The following is a 21,533-nucleotide window of genomic DNA, read 5'->3' as shown; positions in this document are numbered from 1 at the left end:
GACCCCGTTCCCTCCATATTAGGCTTTATTGTGTAGACCTTAACAGTATCCCTCAAATCCCATATTCTTACCATCCTGTCAGGTACTGTAGTTAAGTACTTCATGTTGCATATGGTGTTTGTTCTGCTAATACGGTACATTCAAGTTTAGTGTGCCTTGGTGATCCTCATTATCATAGAATGATACACTGTACTGCGGTGGGCTGGCGCCCTGCCCGGGGTTTGTTTCCTGCCTTGTGCCCTGGGATTGGCTCCAGCAGACCCATGTGACCCTGTAGTTAGGATATAGCGGGCTGGATAATGGATGGATGGATGATACACTGTATGATAATTGCAAACTCAACTTCAGAATGAATATGCTATTCATTTAATATCCATATATTCAATGAATCTTTATATATAATACGGTACCGTGGCTGTCCGTTTGTCTGTCCAGGATTTTAAATCAGCTGTCGCTCTCAAACCGTTTGACCTATTGACCTGAAATTTGGTACTCATACACTACTGACGTCTACTGTCCGCTTTCGAGCCGATGATTGACCTCCAAGCTTATTCCTCTTCTTATTTTTATTTTATTTTATTGTAGAATCAACTCTCTGCAGCAGGGTGGTCGTGCGGCACATGTGTACGGGCGTCGTTCTCATTCCCTACCACCTTCACCGTCACTTCCCCTACTTCTTCATATCTTAAATCATTTTTGAGGCAGATTGAAGACTTGAGTGCCAGCTTAAGTGAAAAATTAAGAAAAACATTCTAAGTAATTGCAACACAATCACTGACTTAATCAGTTTTAACACAAAATGATGCCAACGAAAGAAGAGGGCCACTAGAGGGGGAGAACAAAGCTGGTCAGGAAGCAGTAAGCGCATCAACCTCTGAGCAAATGAATGCAAAACGTACAGAGAAAGAGTCTAAAGACTAGGAATGATCAAGTCAAATGGACTCACTGCATGTTATCATGCAATGTGCCGTTACTGGTATAATATAATGAATGAACATAATATTTGATTAACATATCTCTCTATTATAAAATCTTGGGAAGAGAGACGAGACGTGATTTTCTCAAAGAGACACTTTCACCTCCCGCGAGACGAGACTTTGTGCCAAGAGATTTAATCACACCCAGGGCCGGAAATAAAAGACAAAGAGTAGATGACAAAGTAGAACGTTGTAAAGAATTCAAAAACATTGGTGCGATACACATGCAGAGCAGGTTAGAGATTATGAAAGTACTAAAATTCAAAAGTCTCAAAAAAATGATAGTAAATATCGCATTTGCGCAAACAAACGGAAATTATTATTCGGTGAAATAATGGAACAGTGAAAAGATGTTGATCGGATTTAAAGTTTAAGTCAGAGACTTGTAGATCGTCTAATTCGTGTTGCCATGAAGGAAAAGTAGTGTTTCTTCCTAATAAAGAGGCGTATCCGCGAGAATTAAAACAGTTGTTGTTTGGTGAAAGTGAAATCCACATACGCTGTCACACTTGGGTCACAGAGCTGCACAGACACAACAGTAGATTAAAGAGACAGAAACGTTATTCAGACACTTCAAACAAACATAAGGAGCGAATCCATGTGTAGTCGGAGGGTACTGTTCTGTCTCTCAATTAAAAGAATAGAAAATCTTCCTGTTCATAGGGGCACGCCTCGGGAGCGGGACCCCCAACAGGAGCAAAGGATGTCTGGGGGAGAAAAGAGACAAGGCAGTGAGACAAAAGGACAGCCGCTGTACAGGCTTTTAAATGTTGAAAACGCCGCGCAGCAGCAGTGGCAGCTGATCGAGCAAAGAGGAGGTAAAAAAAACAACTGTATTTGTTTGCCATTGTATCACCGTTTAAGAGGGGGCTTTAGAGGAGCAACTGCATCCACTTGGGGTGCGTTCAGCCCCCCTCTTCACAAAGCGAACAGCAGAGATGCGAAGTGGCTGGCGCATAGTGTAGCCCGGAGGGATGGGGGTTGGCGAGCGAAATGAGCATAGGGTGACGCCCCCTAGTATCTATATATATATAATTCATTAAGCCGCCGACAAGTAAGACACCCATGGAAAGAACGCAGGACGGAGCCATGCCCACCAACTCTAAGACCATTGGATACGATGACAACTTGCTGAGCCACGCCCACCAACTCGGACGCGACGACTCAGAAAACACGGCGTCATTTATGTTCATCTGTGCATAGAGTCCACATGCATCTCTGATCCACGTTGACTGTTCATAGAGGCATGTTTCTCGCGGATGTGAATCGCTGTATGCAGCGTCTAAAACAGTTTGCGAGGGGTATCTCATGGGATCCTTAAAAAATCCTTTAAAACTGAGGTTAAAACACAATGAAGGAAGCAGTCTTTAAAAACCAATAAGCCTTGTGCCTCTTTTTCATTAGCGTCTCACCTGTTTCACCGATGCAGGCCCTGCAACAGTCGAGACGCTCTCTCAGCAGCTGACCTTCTCAGAGAGAACCGCAGGGTATGCTACGCCGCGGGTTGGCTAGTTATATATAAACGTCTACACGTGGAAGTGTGTGTATCTGTCTGTCCTGGGCAAGGTGGCCCCAAGTTAACAAGTCAGACAAAGAAGTAAGTAGCTGAAAGAAAGCGACACCGTCTCCAAAGTGAAACTACCGAGGAAAGATAAACGAGAGAGCGAAACTCACTTAGCCACTGATTGACAAGTGGGGCGAGCACATCCACAAAACGAAACCGCCGACTCTGCATTTCAGTTTATTTTTCTGACGATTTCAATAGTTTCTAGAAGCCTGGACTTTTTACAGCACAAGCTTACACAGCTAGTACTTTATATTACGTCTACAGAATCCACGGTGGTGTTCAGAACATTAACACAAGAATCCCTGAAGCCTACGAAAAAGTTTGTAATCCCAGCCCACCTTAAATCCCTTCACACCTCTCCATTAGCGTCTTTTGTTTTGTAAATGCGTCGATCAGCACAAGCAGCAAGCAGACTGCCGTCCCAATTGACGGAGCTCATCTCAGGCAAAAAGCTCAAGCCTTCCTTATCTGCGTGTGAGGTCCTTCAGTTGCATAGGGTAAATAATATATTGTTATTTGGGATACATGCATTTCATGTGTGTTCCGTGTCTACAATGATCTGGGTATGTGTAGGATGACAGGAAATGCGAGAAACGCAAGAAACGTTGAACAAATACCTAAAATAGAAACTTTTTTCATGTTATAGTACTAATGACAAAATTTTGACATTGAGTGTTTAATGTGTGCAGATCGAAGTCCAAATATTAAATAAACACTTTCACAAAAGTATAACAGAACAAGTGCACTTTTATTCAACAATATAACCGAAGAAAAAGATAACGGGTTAGGGGACGACGCTGACACGACCGCTTTAGTGGTACAGAACTGCTGACTCATAATCAATCAATTCGATCCTGGCCACTCTGCAGAATTAACGTTTTGAGTAGTGAGCTGCTCTTATTGTTACTATTGTACAATAAAAACATACATTTGATTTGAGTCTGTAACAGCCGCTGTAAACTTAAGGTGCTTGTTAAGGTTAGCGTTTTTTTCTTATTCAGTTTTATTCTCTGAGTCGCATTCACGCTCACCCCGATCTGACAGTGCTGTTTTCAATTAAAGATGTGCTATAAAAGAGGTGAACTCGGATGAGGATGAGGGTTCTACGTCGGAGAATGAGAACAGAAGAAACATCCCCTCACATATGAGAACAACGCAGCTGCACCAGGCGTAAATACAAAAGATGGCACCGTTTGGATTTGGGTTTTTATTGTACAATAGTAACAGTAAGAGCAGCTCCTACTCAAAATGGTCATTCTGCAGGGAGCCCAGATTCAATCCCGTGACCCCTGCTCGTTTCGCTCGCCAGCCCTCGGATGGGCGCTATGCGCTACCAACTTAACAGCACTGCCGCTCGCGTATGGGGAAGCGGATGTACAATTTGAACAGATAGTTATTTTCAAGGGAATTGTTATATATCCATAATAGAACTAAGTATTTTACATTACAGCGAGTAATTAACCATAGTAAAAAATAGTAAACTGTAATAAATTGAAAGAAAAGTATGTTTCATGTTGCGTTATACGATTTCGTTCTGTTTGGCTTTGAAATTAACTTCAGTAAAAAGAATATTTGGAATTAACCTTTCGTCAATCTCAGATTGAATTTTGATTCCGTGTTTGGAGTTACATCGTGACAACGCACCGTATAACTGCCCGTGAGTTAATATCGTTTCTTTCTCTCTAATAAATGAACCGATTTTTTCGAATGTTTGTCTCTGTGATTTGCTAATTGTCATAGAAAAAGCTATTCTAACGGGAAACTGTAAACGTTTTAATACGAATGGCATATCAAGATCTCCTTTGGTTTCTCATGTTATCGCTGAAGATGGACTACATTACCTTTCTTGTCGATTGTTAAACTTTTACATGTCAGAATTGTTCGATAAGTTTTGAATACAACTAATCTTGTCCAATTGCATAGCCCATCACTCAGTCATAAATTACGCAGTAACATTACGATACATCCTTCTTTCAACAGTAATTCGGCCGGTGGAAGACCAGACAGTGTTAACGGTTGTAGATATTCTACATGAGATTGTAAGTTGATGTTTTCATCTTCCGCACCATCACCACCAACTGTTTCAGCAGAGTCTATTGATATGCATTTAACCAGTTTGCCGTGTAACCGATCGAAAATTTTCGCATTCATTCACTTGACGTCATTATTTCTCGTGCTAGGATTGCCTGTGTACTCATTTCTTCTATTGATAACCCTTCGGGATGAAATTCTTCTCTAAGATTTGGATGTAGTAAGTCTTCTTTTATTGAGAACTTAAAGTGAGGAAGACGTAAAAAATTCATAAGAGCTGAGAGCGCAGGAACTGAGTTTGACAAAGCATTCACACGAATGGGAGTGAGAAGACCGCGGGCGTGGGCCGTGAACCGGAAATGGTGGAGAGGAGGGCGGGACTTGAAAAAATCTGTTGGCAATTGTCTTGTCTCGTCTCAAGATTTATTTTATAACAGAGAAATGTATTATTGATAATATTCATAAAACAATAACAATAATCAAAGTACATTTGAATATTGGCAACCATACAACCTGATAAATACTGATGTAGTTCAGGAGGCACACAGACTTATTTGTTATTTTAAATGTCTCCAGTTAAGTCCTCATGTTTGGTCAGCTTTCCGCATGCCTGTCTCAATATGGCTGCCAGAGCTGTGCTCCTCAGTGTGGTCTTCTTTTCACTCCATGGTGTGTGAGACGCTCCTTTATCAGATGGTACGAGAGAATAGAAAGGAGTAAAGCAAGCACATTTTTAGACTCTCTGTCCAAACCCTACAGCCAATAGGGTGTCGTGGTTCTTAAAGGCGTCTGATTTAAAACCAAACAGACAACTTTAGACCAATAGAATTGGGGTGCGACACAATGGTTTCACACCCGCCACCAATACCATCTGTTAAGGTGACCCTTGCCAGCCAAGTAGTTGGCCTCCATGGAGGAGCTGATTGAGAGGGTCCTGCAGAGAATCAATCACTGGCTAAACTGGTTTTAGGCACTTCACCCGACTCTGTTGTAAAATAACAAAGACTCAGTCCTAAGGTCTGGGGGGCTTTCTTAACCATCAAACCATTGCTGTTCTTATCAATGATATAACACCAATGTCTAAGTTACAAATAAAGACATACAGAATATTTATCAAGTTATATACAAAATTTCACATCACAACACACAGGCTACCTGGTCATGTATTTGGCTCATTTTGTTTCTCTTTATTGTTTGACTGACAATTAAATGAAAAAAAGAACCAATTAATAGGTCAGGTCAGGTTGGGGGGCATGCATTGGTACAGCACGCTTCTACACCCAAAACACATGACGAAACAGCTCAGGATCCTGGTTGGCAACCCCTCCAGGCAGACACGCGGTCCAGTCCCACCCTCCGGAAATGACCCTCTATCTGCCGCAGCCAGGTGTTACGTGGGCGTCCCCTTGGCCTGGTCCAGCCACTCGGGTCCCCAACAATGAGGGTCCTGTGAGCCGGATCACCCCCAGAGAATCACACCACATGGCCGTAGTGCCATAACTGACGCTCCCTCACAATGCAGGTCATGTGCCTCATTCAGGACTCCATGAACAACACAAAGTCACACCCAAGGATTCTCTGAAGAGACGACAAAGGAGTCCAGTCTTCATCTCAGGTCACTGAATAGCGTCCATGTCTCACAAACAGGGGGCACCAGGACTCTAAAGACTTGGACCTTCGTCTTTTTGCAGATATCGGGAGGGCCACACACCCCTTTCCAGTGACCTCATGACCCCCCATGCTCTCCCAATCCATCTACTGACTTCATAGGAAGAGTCACCAGAGACATGAATGTCACTGCCGAGGTAAGTAAACCTCTCGAGGAGGTCGACACACTCTCTGTAGACAGACATACTGCTGATGGCCGTGCCCAAGAGGTCATTAAAGGCCTGCATGTTGTTTTTTATCAGGACCCTCGCAAGCCCAGACCCTCAGACTCCTCACTCAGTCTCTCGAGAGCCCCCATCAGAGCCTCCATTGACTCCACAAAGATCACAGCATCATCCGCAAAGTCAGGATTACTGAATCTCTCTTCACCAATAGATGCCCCTCAGCTGCTGAACCCCACGATTCTGCCCAACACCCAGTCACGGGCAAGCATTGAACAGAGCAGGAGCAGAATACACCCATGACAGACCCCCGAATCAATTGAAGGAGAAACGCAGAGGTTCTGCCTCCACTCTGCACAGCACTCACAGTGCCAGTGCACAAGCCGGCCATGATATCCAGCAACCTCAAGAGGATCCCGCGAAGTCTCAGGATGTCCCACAGGGCGGCTCGATCAGCCGAGTCGAACACCTTATGAAAATCTACAAAGGCTGCAAAGAAAGAATTAAGGGGTCTGCATCTTAAATAGCAAGCCAGTTACAAATAAGGGAAAAGAAGTTAATTAGCAGGAGAAACTGGTCACTAATTAAGAAAATGGTTAGACGGGAAACCTGCAGCCAATGCGCCCCAAAGGATCAGAGTTGGACACCCCAGGTTTAGGCAGTTTATGGCCTTCCTGCAGGCGATGGCTTACTGGCTCCAAGTCCAAACATGGTCACCTCTGCCAGGCTGGTCTGACACTCCACCCACCACCACCACCATAAATTCCTCCTAAGTCCATCTGAAAGACTTGGGGGGGGGGGGGGGGGATTAATTAAGTAATCATCTAAGCACCCAATGAAGTTTACAAATAAAGACATACAAAATATTCATCAACTTACACAGTGCATCCGGAAAGTATTCACAGCGCATCACTTTTTCCACATTTTGTTATGTTACAGCCTTATTCCAAAATGGATTAAATTCTTTTTTCTCCTCAGAATTCTGCACACAACACCCCATAATGACAACATGAAAAAAGTTTACTTGAGGTTTTTGCAAATTTATTAAAAATAAAAAAATTGAGAAAGCACATGTACATAAGTATTCACAGCTTTTGCCATGAAGCTCAAAATTGAGCTCAAGTGCCTCCTGTCTCCCCTGATCATCCTTGAGATGTTTCTGCAGCTTCATTGGAGTCCACCTGTGGTAAATTCAGTTGACTGGACATGATTTGGAAAAGCACACACCTGTCTATAGAAGGTCCCACAGTTGACAGTTCATGTCAGAGCACAAACCAAGCATGAAGTCAAAGGAATTGTCTGTAGACCTCCGAGACAGGATTGTCTCCAGGCACAAATCTGGGGAAGGTTACAGAAAAATGTCTGCTGCTTTGAAGGTCCCAATGAGCACAGTGACCTCCATCATCCGTAAGTGGAAGAAGTTCGAAAACACCAGGACTCTTCCTAGAGCTGGCCGGCCATCTAAACTGAGCGATCGGGGGAGAAGGGCCTTAGTCAGGGAGGTGACCAAGAACCCAATGGTCACTCTGTCAGAGCTCCAGAGGTCCTCTGTGGAGAGAGGAGAACCTTCCAGAAGGACAACCATCTCTGCAGCAATCCACCAATCAGGCTTGTATGGTAGAGTGGCCAGACGGAAGCCACTCTTTAGTAAAAGGCACATGGCAGCCCGCCTGGAGTTTGCCAAAAGGCACCTAAAGGACTCTCAGACCATGAGAAAGAAAATTCTCTGGTCTGATGAGACAAAGATTGAACTCTTTGGTGTGAATGCCAGGTGTCACATTTGGAGGAAACCAGGCACCGCTCATCACCAGGCCAATACCATCCCTACAGTGAAGCATGGTGGTGGCAGCATCACGCTGTGGGGATGTTTTTCAGCGGCAGGAACTGGGAGACTAGTCAGGATAAAGGGAAAGATGACTGCAGCAATGTACAGAGACATCCTGGATGAAAACCTGCTCCAGAGCACTCTTGACCTCAGACTGGGGCAACGGTTCATCTTTCAGCAGGACAACGACCCTAAGCACACAACCAAGATATCAAAGGAGTGGCTTCAGGACAACTCTGTGAATGTACTTGAGTGGCCCAGCCAGAGCCCAGACTTGAATCTGATTGAACATCTCTGGAGAGATCTTAAAATGGCTGTGCACCGACTCTTCCCATCCAACCTGATGGAGCTTGAGAGGTGCTGCAAAGAGGAATGGGCGACACTGGCCAAGGATAGGTGTGCCAAGCTTGTGGCATCATATTCAACAAGACTTGAGGCTGGAATTGCTGCCAAAGGTGCATCGACAAAGTATTGAGCAAAGGCTGTGAATACTTATGGACATGGGATTTCTCAGTTTTTGTATTTTTAATAAATTTGCAAAAACCTCAAGTAAACTTTTTTCACGTTGTCATTATGGGATGTTGTGTATAGAATTCTGAGGGAAAAAATGAATTTAATCCATTTTGGAATAAGGCTGTAACATAACAAAATGTGGAGAAAGTGATGTGCTGTGAATACTTTCCGGATAGATAGATAGATAGATACTTTATTAATCCCAATGGGAAAGGATGCACTGTATGTTAGAAATCCATCTGCCACAATTTATTTTGAGGTAAAGTAGCTTTGGCAGATGAGATGGTGCTGTACATGATGGCTGGCTTGTTGGTAAAGGTAGTTGACTGAACCCTCAGTGTGTCGTGTGGCCCGTACCCAGGTGATCGTGGGTATCTGTTCAGAAACTGCCGCTTGTACCCCCAGAACACAGAGCAGTGGCACTACAATGCCTCCCGTGGTCATGTGTGCCATAGGATTGGATGTGTCAGGAGGGAGGCTGCTCTGGTTCTACTAGCCAATGAAGTGCAGCAGCTCTGTGATTTACATATGTATGAGGTTGATTAGCATAGTCCATATATGGTTGTTTCCAGGTGGCAGTCAGGCGGGGTTTGAGGCGCGTTACATTTACAAGAAGATTGTGATTTTTAACCGTACGTTGCATACAAATGTGCATACGCCTGTGTAAAGGCCAATCATGACACATACAGGCGTAGGACACACGTGATTTATTTTTCTTTTCTCTGGTGGGAAACGCCGTCCCCGTTCCCCACAAGTTTAACACGCCGTCCCAAAGCAGAATACACTTCTTTTCTTTCTTTTTCTTCTCTTTCTCCTTCACTCTCCCCCGGCAAGTATCGTCCTCCTCCTCCTGACTCTGGCTCCTCAAGTGGCTGCTGGCTACTTTTATAAGACACCCGGAAGTCCTCCAGGTGCTTGATGATGACACTTCCGGGTGTGGCAGATGCACTGCCCATATGGGCTCAGCAACAGCTACAGCACCTCCTGGCAGTGCCCATGGATCCCAACAGGGTTGCACCAAACTCCAACTCCCATGAAGCCCTGCACCGCTGCAACCCAGGAAGGCTGCCATCTAGCGTGCCGGGGGAGGTAACGCCCTGGATAGGCTGACTCCCCTGGTCCTCCCAGGCTGTCCGCCACACCTGATTTTATTTTATTTTTTTGCCGTATGCCTATTTCCATGCACGAATCCACACAAAGTTTTCTAAATGAGTCCACCAGATCCTCATCTGCCAACTCCACAGGGCTTCTCACCACAGGCTTCATGAAAGAACTGTCACGAGTACCTTCAGTCTTTTTTTTTTATTTTAAAAATTTGAGATGAAACCTTTTAATTAACGTGCTAGCGTCCCGTTGTGACAAGTCAAGCAGGCTCACCTGTCTTCTCTTCCAGTCGGAGTTTCAAAGCCGGCTGCCACTCACGCAGGTAGATGTGCACCTCTTTCCTCCCTGTTTATCCTTCAATGTCTTAGTTGCCTTTTCAATTTGATTTTCCCGGAAATGGGAATAAAAATGTGCCTTGTAATTTTGCCGCAGCTCCAAAACAAAACACAGCTGTCTTCTAAATACGCTCAGGTGTGGAGAAAAATATAAAAACTCGAGGTCTGTGGACGGCTCTGCTTTGAACGCAAAGGCCACCAGGCGTTCAGTGCATGTGAGCCCAAGGCCCTGAATGCTGGGCTACTGCCACTGTCCCGTGACTCTGTGTTTGTTGTTTAAACTCTTTTAACTACTAATTACTGTCATTAACACATCTTTCTGTCAACTGTGATCTTTTTTTTTAATTTGCATTATTTATAAAAGTATGCTTTAAAATTGTGTTAGTTAAGAAGTCATTAGCACCACGTCAGACTTGCCAGACTATGTAGCTGGCAGGCTAGTAAGACTCCACCATGACAAGGCGCCTCAGCTCCAAAGACCCCAATGCTGCTCCTGTGTACCAGTCGTGGCATTTCTTTTGACTTGTGGTGAGTTGGGGGGGGGGTATTGGGGGGGCAAGGGCCACCCACCTAATGATTAATGTTATCCACTGGGAGCTCAAATCTCCTACAGGCCATTTGTTCCCACAGCAAGATATTGTTTGCCAAATGATGTTGGTAAAGTCTTTCAGAAATTGTAGCGGTGTGGATCTTGTACATAATGTCCTCTTGTACTTTGAGTCCTTACCTTTAAGAGAGCAGAAAGGTCACTAGAGTTGTGACCCAGTCTGCTGCAGTACTTGGCTGCTGGGGGCTTCGCTAAGTGCTCTTGTGAGTTGGTCATGTAGATCTGTGCTCCTTATTGGTTTAGTCCTCAGGATCAAACTGGAAACAAGAGGGGCGGTCCCCAGGTGATGTGGTCGTGTGGCAGGAAGGGGCGGGTCTATGCGGACAGACAGTGGAAGTGACATCAGCGATCTGTTCTTTATAGGGAGGAGAAGAGAAGGCATTAGAATATAGCGCCAGCAATTATTGTTTTATATAGTGCCTTACATATCTAGAAATTATATAGTCTTATTTAACTATTTAGCTGTCTATCAATTATATAGTGCCTTACATTTCTATCTATTGATTATATAGTGCCTTTTCTATCTATTGATTATATAGTGTCTTATCTATTTAGCTGTTTATCAATTATATAGTGCCTTGCATTTCTGTCTATTATATAGTACCTTACATTTCTATCTATTGATTATATAGTATCTTATCTAACTATCTAGCTGTCTATCTATCAATTATATAGTGCTTTACATTTCTATTAATTATATAGTGCCTTAAATGTCTATTGATTATATATTTTCTTATCTATCTAGCTGTCTATCTATCTATCACTTATATAGTGCCTTACATTTCTATATATTGATTATATAGTTCCTTACATATCTATTTATTATATAGACAACTAGACAGATAAGAAACTGTCTTATCTATCAATTATATAATGCCTTACATTTCTTTGTATTGATTATATGTATCCTTACATATGTATCTGTATAAATTGTATAGTGCCTTACATATCTATCTATGTATTAATATTATATTGTGCTCTTCATATCTATCTATCTATCTATCTATCTATCTATCTATCTATCTATCTATCTATCTATCTATCTATCTATCTATCTATCATATAGTGCTTTTCATATCTATCTATCTATCTATCTATCTATCTATCTATCTATCTATCTATCTATCTATCTATCTATCTATCTATCTATCTATCTATCTATCTATCTATCTATCTATCTGTCTCCTTTCAGATATTCTTGAATTCCTGACTCCAAGTCAATGATCTCTGTTGTCTTTTTTTTTAGGAAAATCCTATGAAATTAGTTACATCCGGCTGAAATTTCACACGAGTCGCCCAGAGAGCTTTGCCATTTACAAGCGGACTCGTGACGGGGGTCCCTGGGTCCCCTACCAGTTCTACAGTGCCTCCTGCTTGAAGACGTATGGTAAAAGCAACCGGGGGTTCATCCAAGTCGGGGAGGACGAGCAGCAGGCCTCATGCACTGATGAGTTCAGTGACATCTCACCCCTGACCGGAGGCAATGTGGCCTTTTCGACTTTGGAAGGTCGACCAAGTGCCTACAACTTTGACCAAAGCCCGGTGCTCCAGGTAACCTTGCTTGTGGTCCGTCTCATTGATGACTTCGTTAGACGCTCACCACAGAACATAGCAGAGAGTCCTCACCAGTTCCACTTGTACAGATAGCACTAGAAGCAGACCTGAAGTGTGTTTTTCATGTATTTGGCACTCAGTCATTTCCGTTGTTCATTGTCGTCCTCTTATCAGCTATTTGCGTTTTTTCGGCACAGCTTCTGAACAGTTTACAGGATTTGAAAGGATTTTTCTTATTACTTAGATAACTAAAAACTCATTGTAGTATCTGTTTCATTTTCTGCAGCAGGTGGCTGGTCAGACCATGTCTATAGTACAAGCACCGGTCTGCCTATAAGTGAAGAATTGGGAGTGGGCAACAGGCATTGAATTTTGTTTAAGTGCCATCAGATGGATAACACTTAATGGCTTGTTTGAGACTTCACGGCCAGGTGCACATGCCTGTCTTGTCTGGGCTGTGGGAAAAAAAGGAGAGGGTACTGATAGTGACAGCGCCCCCTCTCACCCCGTGGTGGTAGTGCTTACCTTGGTCGAGGTCCATCCATTTTCTGCTGCTTATCTGGGTCCGAGTCACAGGGACAGCAATCTAAGCAACAACGCCCAGACGTTCCTTTTTCCCACCATTTCCTCCATATTCTAAAGGGGATGCCTAGCTGAGAGATCTTTCTATAGTGTCTTGGGTCTGCCCCGAGGTCTCCTCCTGGGTGGACATGCCCAAAACACCCATCCAGGAGGACGTCCAGGAGGCAATCTAATCAGATGGCCAAGCCACCTCAAATGGCTCCTTTCAATGCGGAGGAGCAGCAGCTCTGCTTTGATCTCCTCCAAATGTCTGCACTCCTCACCCTATCTGTAGGTCGGAGCCCAGACACCCTGCGAAGTAAACTCATTTCTGCCCCTTGTACCCGTGATGCAGCTCTTTTGGTCACTATCCACAGCTTTTGACCATAGGTGAGAATAAGAACGTAGATCGGCCAGTAAATCGTTTCAAGTGTGTGATTGAGCCCTGCAAAGGAGCGGCATACCGTTACGTGTGCTTCTTGCCTTACACTCAGTGCTGCTGGAATAATGACAGCGCAGGTATTCATGTTTCAATAAGATAAGCGTAGCATTACGGTTACTTGTTACTCGAAAAAGTATTCGGACTACGTAACACTCGTCACTTTTAATTTGTTACCCTACCGATCCTAAGATTGTGTTGCTGAGTTTTAGCATTGCACATTCAGCTCATCAAGCAATTCCTGAAATACTGAGACAGATGAATTCATCTGACAGAAGGAATGATGTGATCACCCAAGCATTTGCCTCAGAAAATTCCTCTTTGTGATCACTTCCACTCTCTTCTGCCCGTGGCTGCTGGATTTGTACGCAAAGCTAACAAAGTGCAGCGGATACAATACAATACAATTTATTTTTGTATACAAGAAGTGCCATAATGGGCTTGCGGATATGCGCAGACCACAAAATCCGTAACTGTAATCCCATTAAGGGTTAACATGGCTGCGTATTAGGTTGACTCGCGGAGAAACCTACTGTGTCATCCCAATTTGTCAGAGGCCAATATCTTGGTTTATCCAGCAAGTTTATGTTTCATTTTCCATCCATCCATCCATTACCCAACCTGCTATATCCTAACTACAGGGTCACGGGGGTCTGCTGGAGCCAATCCCAGCCAACACTGGGCGCAAGGCAGGAAACAAACCCCGGGCAGGGCGCCAGCCCACCGCAGATGTTTCATTTTAGAAAGCGGATTTCTTGAATAACTGGATTGTTAAAGTTCATGTACAGTGCTGTGAAAAAGTATTCACTGCTTTCCTGATTTCTTATTTTCTTGCATGTTTGTCACACTTTAAATATTTCAGATCTTCAAACAAATTTAAATATTAGACAAAGATAACCCAAGTAAACACAAAATGCAGTTTTTAAGTATTTTTTATTTATTAAGGAAGAAAAACTATCCGAAACTACATGGCCCTATGTGAAAAAGTAATTGCCCCCTAAATCTAATAACTGGTTGTTATTAGAAAACTAAAACATGATCTAATTTTTCAGCATCTTGCAATGTTAGATAGATAGATAGATAGATAGATAGATAGATAGATAGATAGATAGATAGATAGATAGATAGATAGATAGATAGATAGATAGATAGATAGATAGATATGTGAAAGGCACTATATGATAGATAGATAGATAGATAGATAGATAGATAGATAGATAGATAGATAGATAGATAGATAGATAGATAGATAGATAGATAGATAGATAGATGCGAAAGGCACTATATGATAGATAGATAGATAGATAGATAGATAGATAGATAGATAGATAGATAGATAGATAGATATTTGTCCCAAGGGGTAAATTTGGCTTTTTACAGAAGCTCTTTATATGCACAAATATACAAACACGCTGCAAGTATAGGCCTCACCCCAGGTACCCTAAACCTAAAATGACTAAAAAGGAATAAACATTTAAAAAGAAAACTACTGCTGATTTGGCAGCCCCCGCCCCAGTGAGGGCCGTATACAGGCGTATTGCCATTAGTATAAGGGAGTCCCCGTCACGTTTCATGACACCCTAATGTTGAGTGATTTGTTGGCTGAAAGTCCTCAGTGTTGCTGTATCAGAGAGAGGATGTGTAGCGTTGTTCATAATGACACTCAGTTTTGTTTTAATTCTCTCTTCCTCTACAACCTCCAGAGGGTCCAGAGTGTGCCCTTTTCATTAGCTTGTTGATTCGGTGGGCCTCTCCTGAAGTGAAGTCACCAGCCCAGCACAGCACACTGGCCATCACAGAGTTGTAGAAGATGTGAAGGATGTCACTTCGCAAGAGTACTGAGAAAAGCGCTATATAAATGTAATGAATTATTATTATTATTATTATTATTAATGGAAGAAGAGCCTGCTCTGCCATTTCTTCTCCAGTTCCTCTGCATTACGAGACCATTCTAACCTGTCATTGATGTGGACCGTCCTTGTAGGAGTGGACCACCTCTACATCCACTCTCTGAATAATGACCAGACATGGAGACTCTTTGGTGTGCTGGAAGTCAATGACCAGTTCCTTGATTTTGCTGTTGTTGAGTTGCAGACAATTTTCTTTGCACCAAGAAACAAAGTTCTCCCCCTGACTCCTCTCCTCCATCTCATCCCCTTTATCAACACACACCCCATAAGCGCAGAATCATCTGAGAGTTTCTGCCAGTGGCCTGACCTGCTGTTATATTTATGGTCTGAGGTGTCACAGAGTGAAGAGAGAAGCAGACCGGCCTGTTCCCTGTGGTGCTCCAGTGTTGCTTACATCCATAGCAGAATATGTTGGATTGAATCTTTCAAAGTAGCAGACCAAGCATGGCCAGAGATGCTCCTACTGCTCGCTCAAGAGCACATACTGTACTTAGGGGCAGCCCCGAGTGAAGCCATGGTGTTTCATAGCTTCTGCCTGCTCTCTCCATGTCCTCCCTGTGTTTCATCCCCATGTAATACTGCAGCGTTTCTCAACCTTTAAGTATTTGCGACCCGAGTTTTCATAACAGTTTTAATCGCGCCCCCCCCCCTAATGTTTTTTTGAAAGGAGCCACTAATACCAATTTGTTCTTTTTTAATTAATGATATATCATAGATGCATATTTTACTATACCTACTTAACTTTTATCGACATTTATCTAACTCTATATTTATTTTTCTAGTATCAGAATGTAGTTTAAGTTCATTTGTTTTGGTTTCAATAGATGTATTTTTCATATTTTTGATTCTTATTTTCTTTTTTTCACATTTTCACGCCCCCCCCCCCCCTTTTTGTTACTTTGCGCCCCCCTAGGGGGGCCCGCCCCACAGATTGAGAACCACTGTAACACTGCAAGGCTGATTCATCGTTCCAAACTGGTCCCATGTGGTGAATGCATAAGTATGCCATTAGAGTTACTGGCATCCATCCATTGCACCCCTTTCTGCCAGGACTGGTTTTGGCATTCCCAGGATCCTGACCCTGTAATAGAGGATGGAGGAGTAAGAAATGCTGCCATAGTGCCACTATTGCCAGTGTTCATGACTCCATATTGTTTTAAGGTAGACATTTTAGGTTTCACAATCAAGGATGGTGTTGAAGTGTCACCTAGTGGTCTTGATAAGGAGAATAGCTCCCAGTCTAAGGTTTGTGGGTAATATACAGCCTGAAATGTCATCCATCAAGCCAATATTATTTTTCACAGCATCTTTCAAAAGATGAATCCCCATAATGCACTCTAGAGAGTAATTAAAGTTCCCACTCCAGATGAATCATAGAAAAGTAAAGAATGAACAGATACGGTGGAGGCAGGGTGTTAGGAGGGTTGAGCTGATGGGAATCCATGACAAGAAAAAAAAATAATAATGAATAAGCATCCAGCTCATTATCTCGAGGAGACAAACAAAGCGGCAGCTTCCTCACTTGTAGCAGCAGCTTTTTCCATTAGCGTCGGAGGTCTTCTAATTTCATGTATTGTTTCTCACAGCTTCGCGCTCCAAGTCACAAAATGCCGCTCTCCAGACTGAGCCGCTCTATAAAGGGAAATGAAAATTGTTGGTCTGATGCTTTTTCTGCCCCCTGCTGTGGGTTTTGCTTGGGGCCTGCTGGTTGCCAAGTCTTAGAAAATGTTTAGCAGCATGTTGGCTTTTGGCTAAGAGGCCTTGTGAGAGGCCAAAAAGTGACAAATCCGAAAACTGTAATGGGCTACAGGGGCGCACGCATTTAAACCCACCTGTTCAGCTGGCTCTTGCTGCCCTCCTTCCTCTTTTTTTTTATTAGTTTTTAATTCACTCTGAAGATTAAATGGAAATCCTCTTTACTCAGATGGCACTTTGGTACCATTTGGCTTCGTCACATGTGGAGCCAGGCGTGATTTCTTTATTTGGTTCTCAGAGTTTTGCTGTTTCCAGCTCAAAACCCAACTGTCCATTTTTTTCACCAAGTACCCTAAGGGTCGTTTGGCCGCTGACTTTCATTGAACATTTGACTTAATGCATTAATGGCGGTCCCACAAGGCCCACTGGCACAATATCCAAGAAGTTTTTTGGAAAGAACATTCAGGACATTGGTTACCAGTCTTTAGGAAAGGAGGAGCCTTGGCACTATACTGCCATTATTCTGTATAAAATTGAAGATTCTACTAATAAAGAGAAATGTGTAACTCTTGCAATATGTTTCTAGGGGCTACCACCCATTATAGTCTGAGACCACTGCAATACCCTGGCAAGAGTCTGCCACCCTCCATACAATATGAGACCATACAGTGCATCCTGAAAGTATTCCCAGCACATCACTTTTTCCACATTTTCTTATGTTACAGCCTTATTCCAAAATGGACTAAATTCATTTTTTTCCTCAGAATTCTACACACAACACCCCATAATGACAACGTGAAAAAAGTTTACTTGAGGTTTTTGCAAATTTATTAAAAATAAACAAACTGAGAAATCCCATGTACATAAGTATTCACAGCTTTTGCCATGAAGCTCCAAATTGAGCTCAGGTGCATCCTGTTTCCCCTGATCATCCTTGAGATGTTTCTGCAGCTTCATTGGAGTCCACCTGTGGTAAATTCAGTTGACTGGACCTGACAGCACCTCTCAAGCTCCATCAGGTTGGATGGGAAGCGTCGGTGCACAGCCTTTTTAAGATCTCTCCAGAGATGTTCAATCAGATTCAAGTCTGGGCTCTGGCTGGGCCACTCAAGGACATTCACAGAGTTGTCCTGAAGCCACTCCTTTGATATCTTGGTTGTGTGCTTAGGGTCGTTGTCCTGCTGAAAGATGAACCGTCGCCCCAGTCTGAGGTCAAGAGCGCTCTGGAGCAGGTTTTCATCCAGGATGTCTCTGTACATTGCTGCAATCATCTTTCCCTTTATCCTGACTAGTCTCCCAGTTCCTGCCGCTGAAAAACATCCCCACAGCATGATGCTGCCACCACCATGCTTCACTGTAGGGATGGTATTGGCCTGGTGATGAGAGGTGCCTGGTTTCCTCCAAACGTGACGCCTGGCATTCACACCAAAGAGTTCAATCTTTGTCTCATTAGATCAGAGAATTTTCTTTCTCATGGTCTGAGAGTCCTTCAGGTGCCTTTTTGCAAACTCCAGGCAGGCTGCCATGTGCCTTTTACTAAGGAGTGGCTTCTGTCTGGCCACTCTGCCATACAGGCCTGATTTGTGGATTGCTGTAGAGATGGTTGTCCTTCTAGAAGGTTCTCCTCTCTCCACAGAGGACCTCTGGAGCTCTGACAGAGTGACCATCGGGTTCTTGGTCACCTCCCTGACTAAGGCCCTTCTCCTCTGATTGCTCAGTTTAGATGGCCGGCCAGCTCTAGGAAGAGTCCTGGTGGTTTCGAACTTCTTCCACTTATGGACGATGGAGGCCACTGTGCTCATTGGGACCTTCAAAGCAGCAGAAATTTTTCTGTAACTTTCCCCAGATTTGTGCCTCGAGACAATCCTGTCTCGGAGGTCTACAGACAATTCCTTTGACTTCATGCTTGGTTTGTGCTCTGACATGAACTGTCAACTGTGGGACCTTATATAGACAGGTGTGTGCCTTTCCAAATCATGTCCAGTCAACTGAATTTACCACAGGTGGACTCCAATGAAGCTGCAGAAACATCTCAAGGATGATCAGGGGAAACATGATGGACCTGAGCTCAATTTGGAGCTTCACGGCAAAGGCTGTGAATACTTATGGACATGGGATTTCTCAATTTTTTTATTTTTAATAAATTTGCAAAAACCTCAAGTAAACTTTTTTCACGTTGTCATTATGGGGTGTTGTGTGTAGAATTCTGAGGAAAAAAATGAATTTAATCCATTTTGGAATAAGGCTGTAACATAAGAAAATGTGGAAAAAGTGATGCGCTGTGAATACTTTCCGGATGCACTGTAACAATACCCTGGCAAGCGTCTGACACCCTACATAGTGTGGAAGAAAATTATTAACTTAATGTGTGTATGTGTGAGCCCCCAGAGGGCACTCCAGTCACCCAACCCCAACACAGACACAAGTCTTGCCCCACAGTGGGTTAACATTTTTCTCTCGCTCCCCACAGCAGCACAGTTCCATAAAAAGTACAAAGCACTGATACACAGTCCTTCTTACTTCCTTTTCTCTTCCTCGTTCTGCCTCCACTCCTACTCTGGAAAGCTTCGTCCTCTTCCTCCCTACTCTGGCTCCCCAAGTAAAGTGAGGCTGCTCCTGAGTGTGGTCCTGGTGGCTCCCAGGTGTGGTGAAAGCCCAATGTTAACGGGGCTCTGCAGCCTCTACAGCTCCCCCTGGTGGCATCCATGGAACTCCCATGAAGCCCTTTGGGAATCCGAGGTGGTGTCGCTGCAACCCAGGGGGCCTGCCATCTAGCGCTTCAGGGGGTTTGGGGGCAGTGCTCCCCCAGACATTCCAATATACAGTACAACCTTGGATTGCGAGCAGAATTTGTTCCTGAAACGTGCTTGTAATCCAAAGCCCTCGTATATCAAAGCGAATTTCCCCATAAAAAATAACGGAAACTCAGATGATTTGTTCCACAATCCACAACTATTCATATAAAAATGATTAATACAAAATAAATAAAGTAAAAATACATCAAGCAAATTAACCTGCACTTTACCTTTGAAAAGAATCATAACTGGTGTGATGGAGACGAGAGAGAAGAGAGGAGGAGGAGGGTTATCGTGTATGACGAGTTTCACTCTAACTAACGGAATCCCTGCTATCTTTAACAAGGAGCCTCTCCAATGACAGTTGCTTTTGCCTGAAGAGTCGCTACACTTGGGCACAAAATTAAAAAAATGCTTTACACATGTAAGGTTTCTAAACTCTTTTGGGATTCCACCCAACGGGATGACATGCGGAAGAGCATCTCGAAGCAACTGCAGGCTCCCAGGCAGTTCGCCGCAAAAGCGAATCCAAAAAGATTGCGGTCACTCTATAAGCGCCTGCCATCGATGGGTGATACGAAAAACATTATAAATGCGCAGGGCACAGGATTACTTGGCCACTAACCTGGTCACAATCCTGCCTGACTGCTGTGTCTGTGTATAGGAGAGCGGCAGATCCCGCTACAATAAATAACCACGCTGTTGCTGTTTCAAGCTGAATAAAAGGTGGTGTTGTTAAAGTACTGAGACTCAGCTTCATGTTTGGGGGTGCAAGACAGGGACTCGCATGTCACAGCGCACACACACGTGGTCACAATGCTATAGATAGATAGATAGATAGATAGATAGATAGATAGATAGATAGATAGATAGATAGATAGATAGATAGATAGATAGATAGATAGATAGATAGATAGATAGATAGATAGATAGAAAAGGCACTATATTCTATATAGATAGATAGATAGATAGAAAAGGCACTATATTCTACATAGATAGATAGATAGATAGATAGATAGATAGATAGATAGATAGATAGATAGATAGATAGATAGATAGATAGATAGATAGATAGATAGATAGATAGATAGATAGATAGATGACACTGTTTAGTGGATGCAGTGGATTCTCCATGATTGACCGGAGTCTGCTCAGCGCCCATCGCTCTGCCACGAATGTCAAACTGTCCAGCTCCGTGCCTACAATAGAGCCTGCCTTCCTCACCAGTTTGTCCAGGCGTGAGGCGTCCCTCTTCTTTATGCTGCCTCCCCTGCACACCACCATGTAGAAGAGGGCGCTCGCCACAACTGTCTGATAGAACATCTGCAGCATCTTATTATAGATGTTGAAGGACGCCAGCCTTCTAAGAAAGTATAGCCGGCTCTGTCCTCTCTTACACAGAGCATCAGTATTGACAGTCCAGTCCAATTTATCATCCAGCTGCACTCCCAGTTTGTATAATAAACAGTATTCGCTCATAAAGATGTTAACTATACGAGTGAGGCATGCCGACTGAGACCAAGAATGGGAGACGTTTACCCAGAATCCCGCAGCGAGAGAGAGAGAAGAACCATCGGCTCAGTTGTGATCACGTGATGCTCGGCAGACAAAGCGTACGCGGACTACTCGTATTGCAAGACCTCGCTCATTTATCAAGTTAACATTTATTAAAAATTTTAGCTCATCTTGCAAAACACTCCCAGACCAAGTTACTTGCAATCCAAGGTGTTACTGTAATTGCGTTCCTGCAGGAAAAAGGGCCACAGCCATCCCTCATGATATGTAACCGCT

The 21,533-nt window shown here is 43.5% G+C and overlaps 1 protein-coding gene across 1 annotated transcript in view; it reads left to right on the top strand.

Moving 5' to 3' along the window:
- lamc3 (laminin, gamma 3) overlaps window positions 1-21,533 on the top strand; it is a 232,446-nt gene that overhangs the window by 70,806 nt on the left and 140,107 nt on the right. Inside the window, exon 2 of the mRNA XM_051932256.1 lies at window positions 12,035-12,339. Within this exon, the coding sequence (XP_051788216.1) occupies window positions 12,035-12,339 (305 nt within the window). The remainder of the gene's footprint in view (window positions 1-12,034; window positions 12,340-21,533) is intronic.

Source organism: Erpetoichthys calabaricus, chromosome 9 (genome assembly GCF_900747795.2).
Source record: "Erpetoichthys calabaricus chromosome 9, fErpCal1.3, whole genome shotgun sequence".
NCBI lineage: Eukaryota > Metazoa > Chordata > Cladistia > Polypteriformes > Polypteridae > Erpetoichthys > Erpetoichthys calabaricus.
Note: the sequence above shows the minus strand (reverse complement) of the source record. Positions and strands in the feature narration are given on the sequence as shown.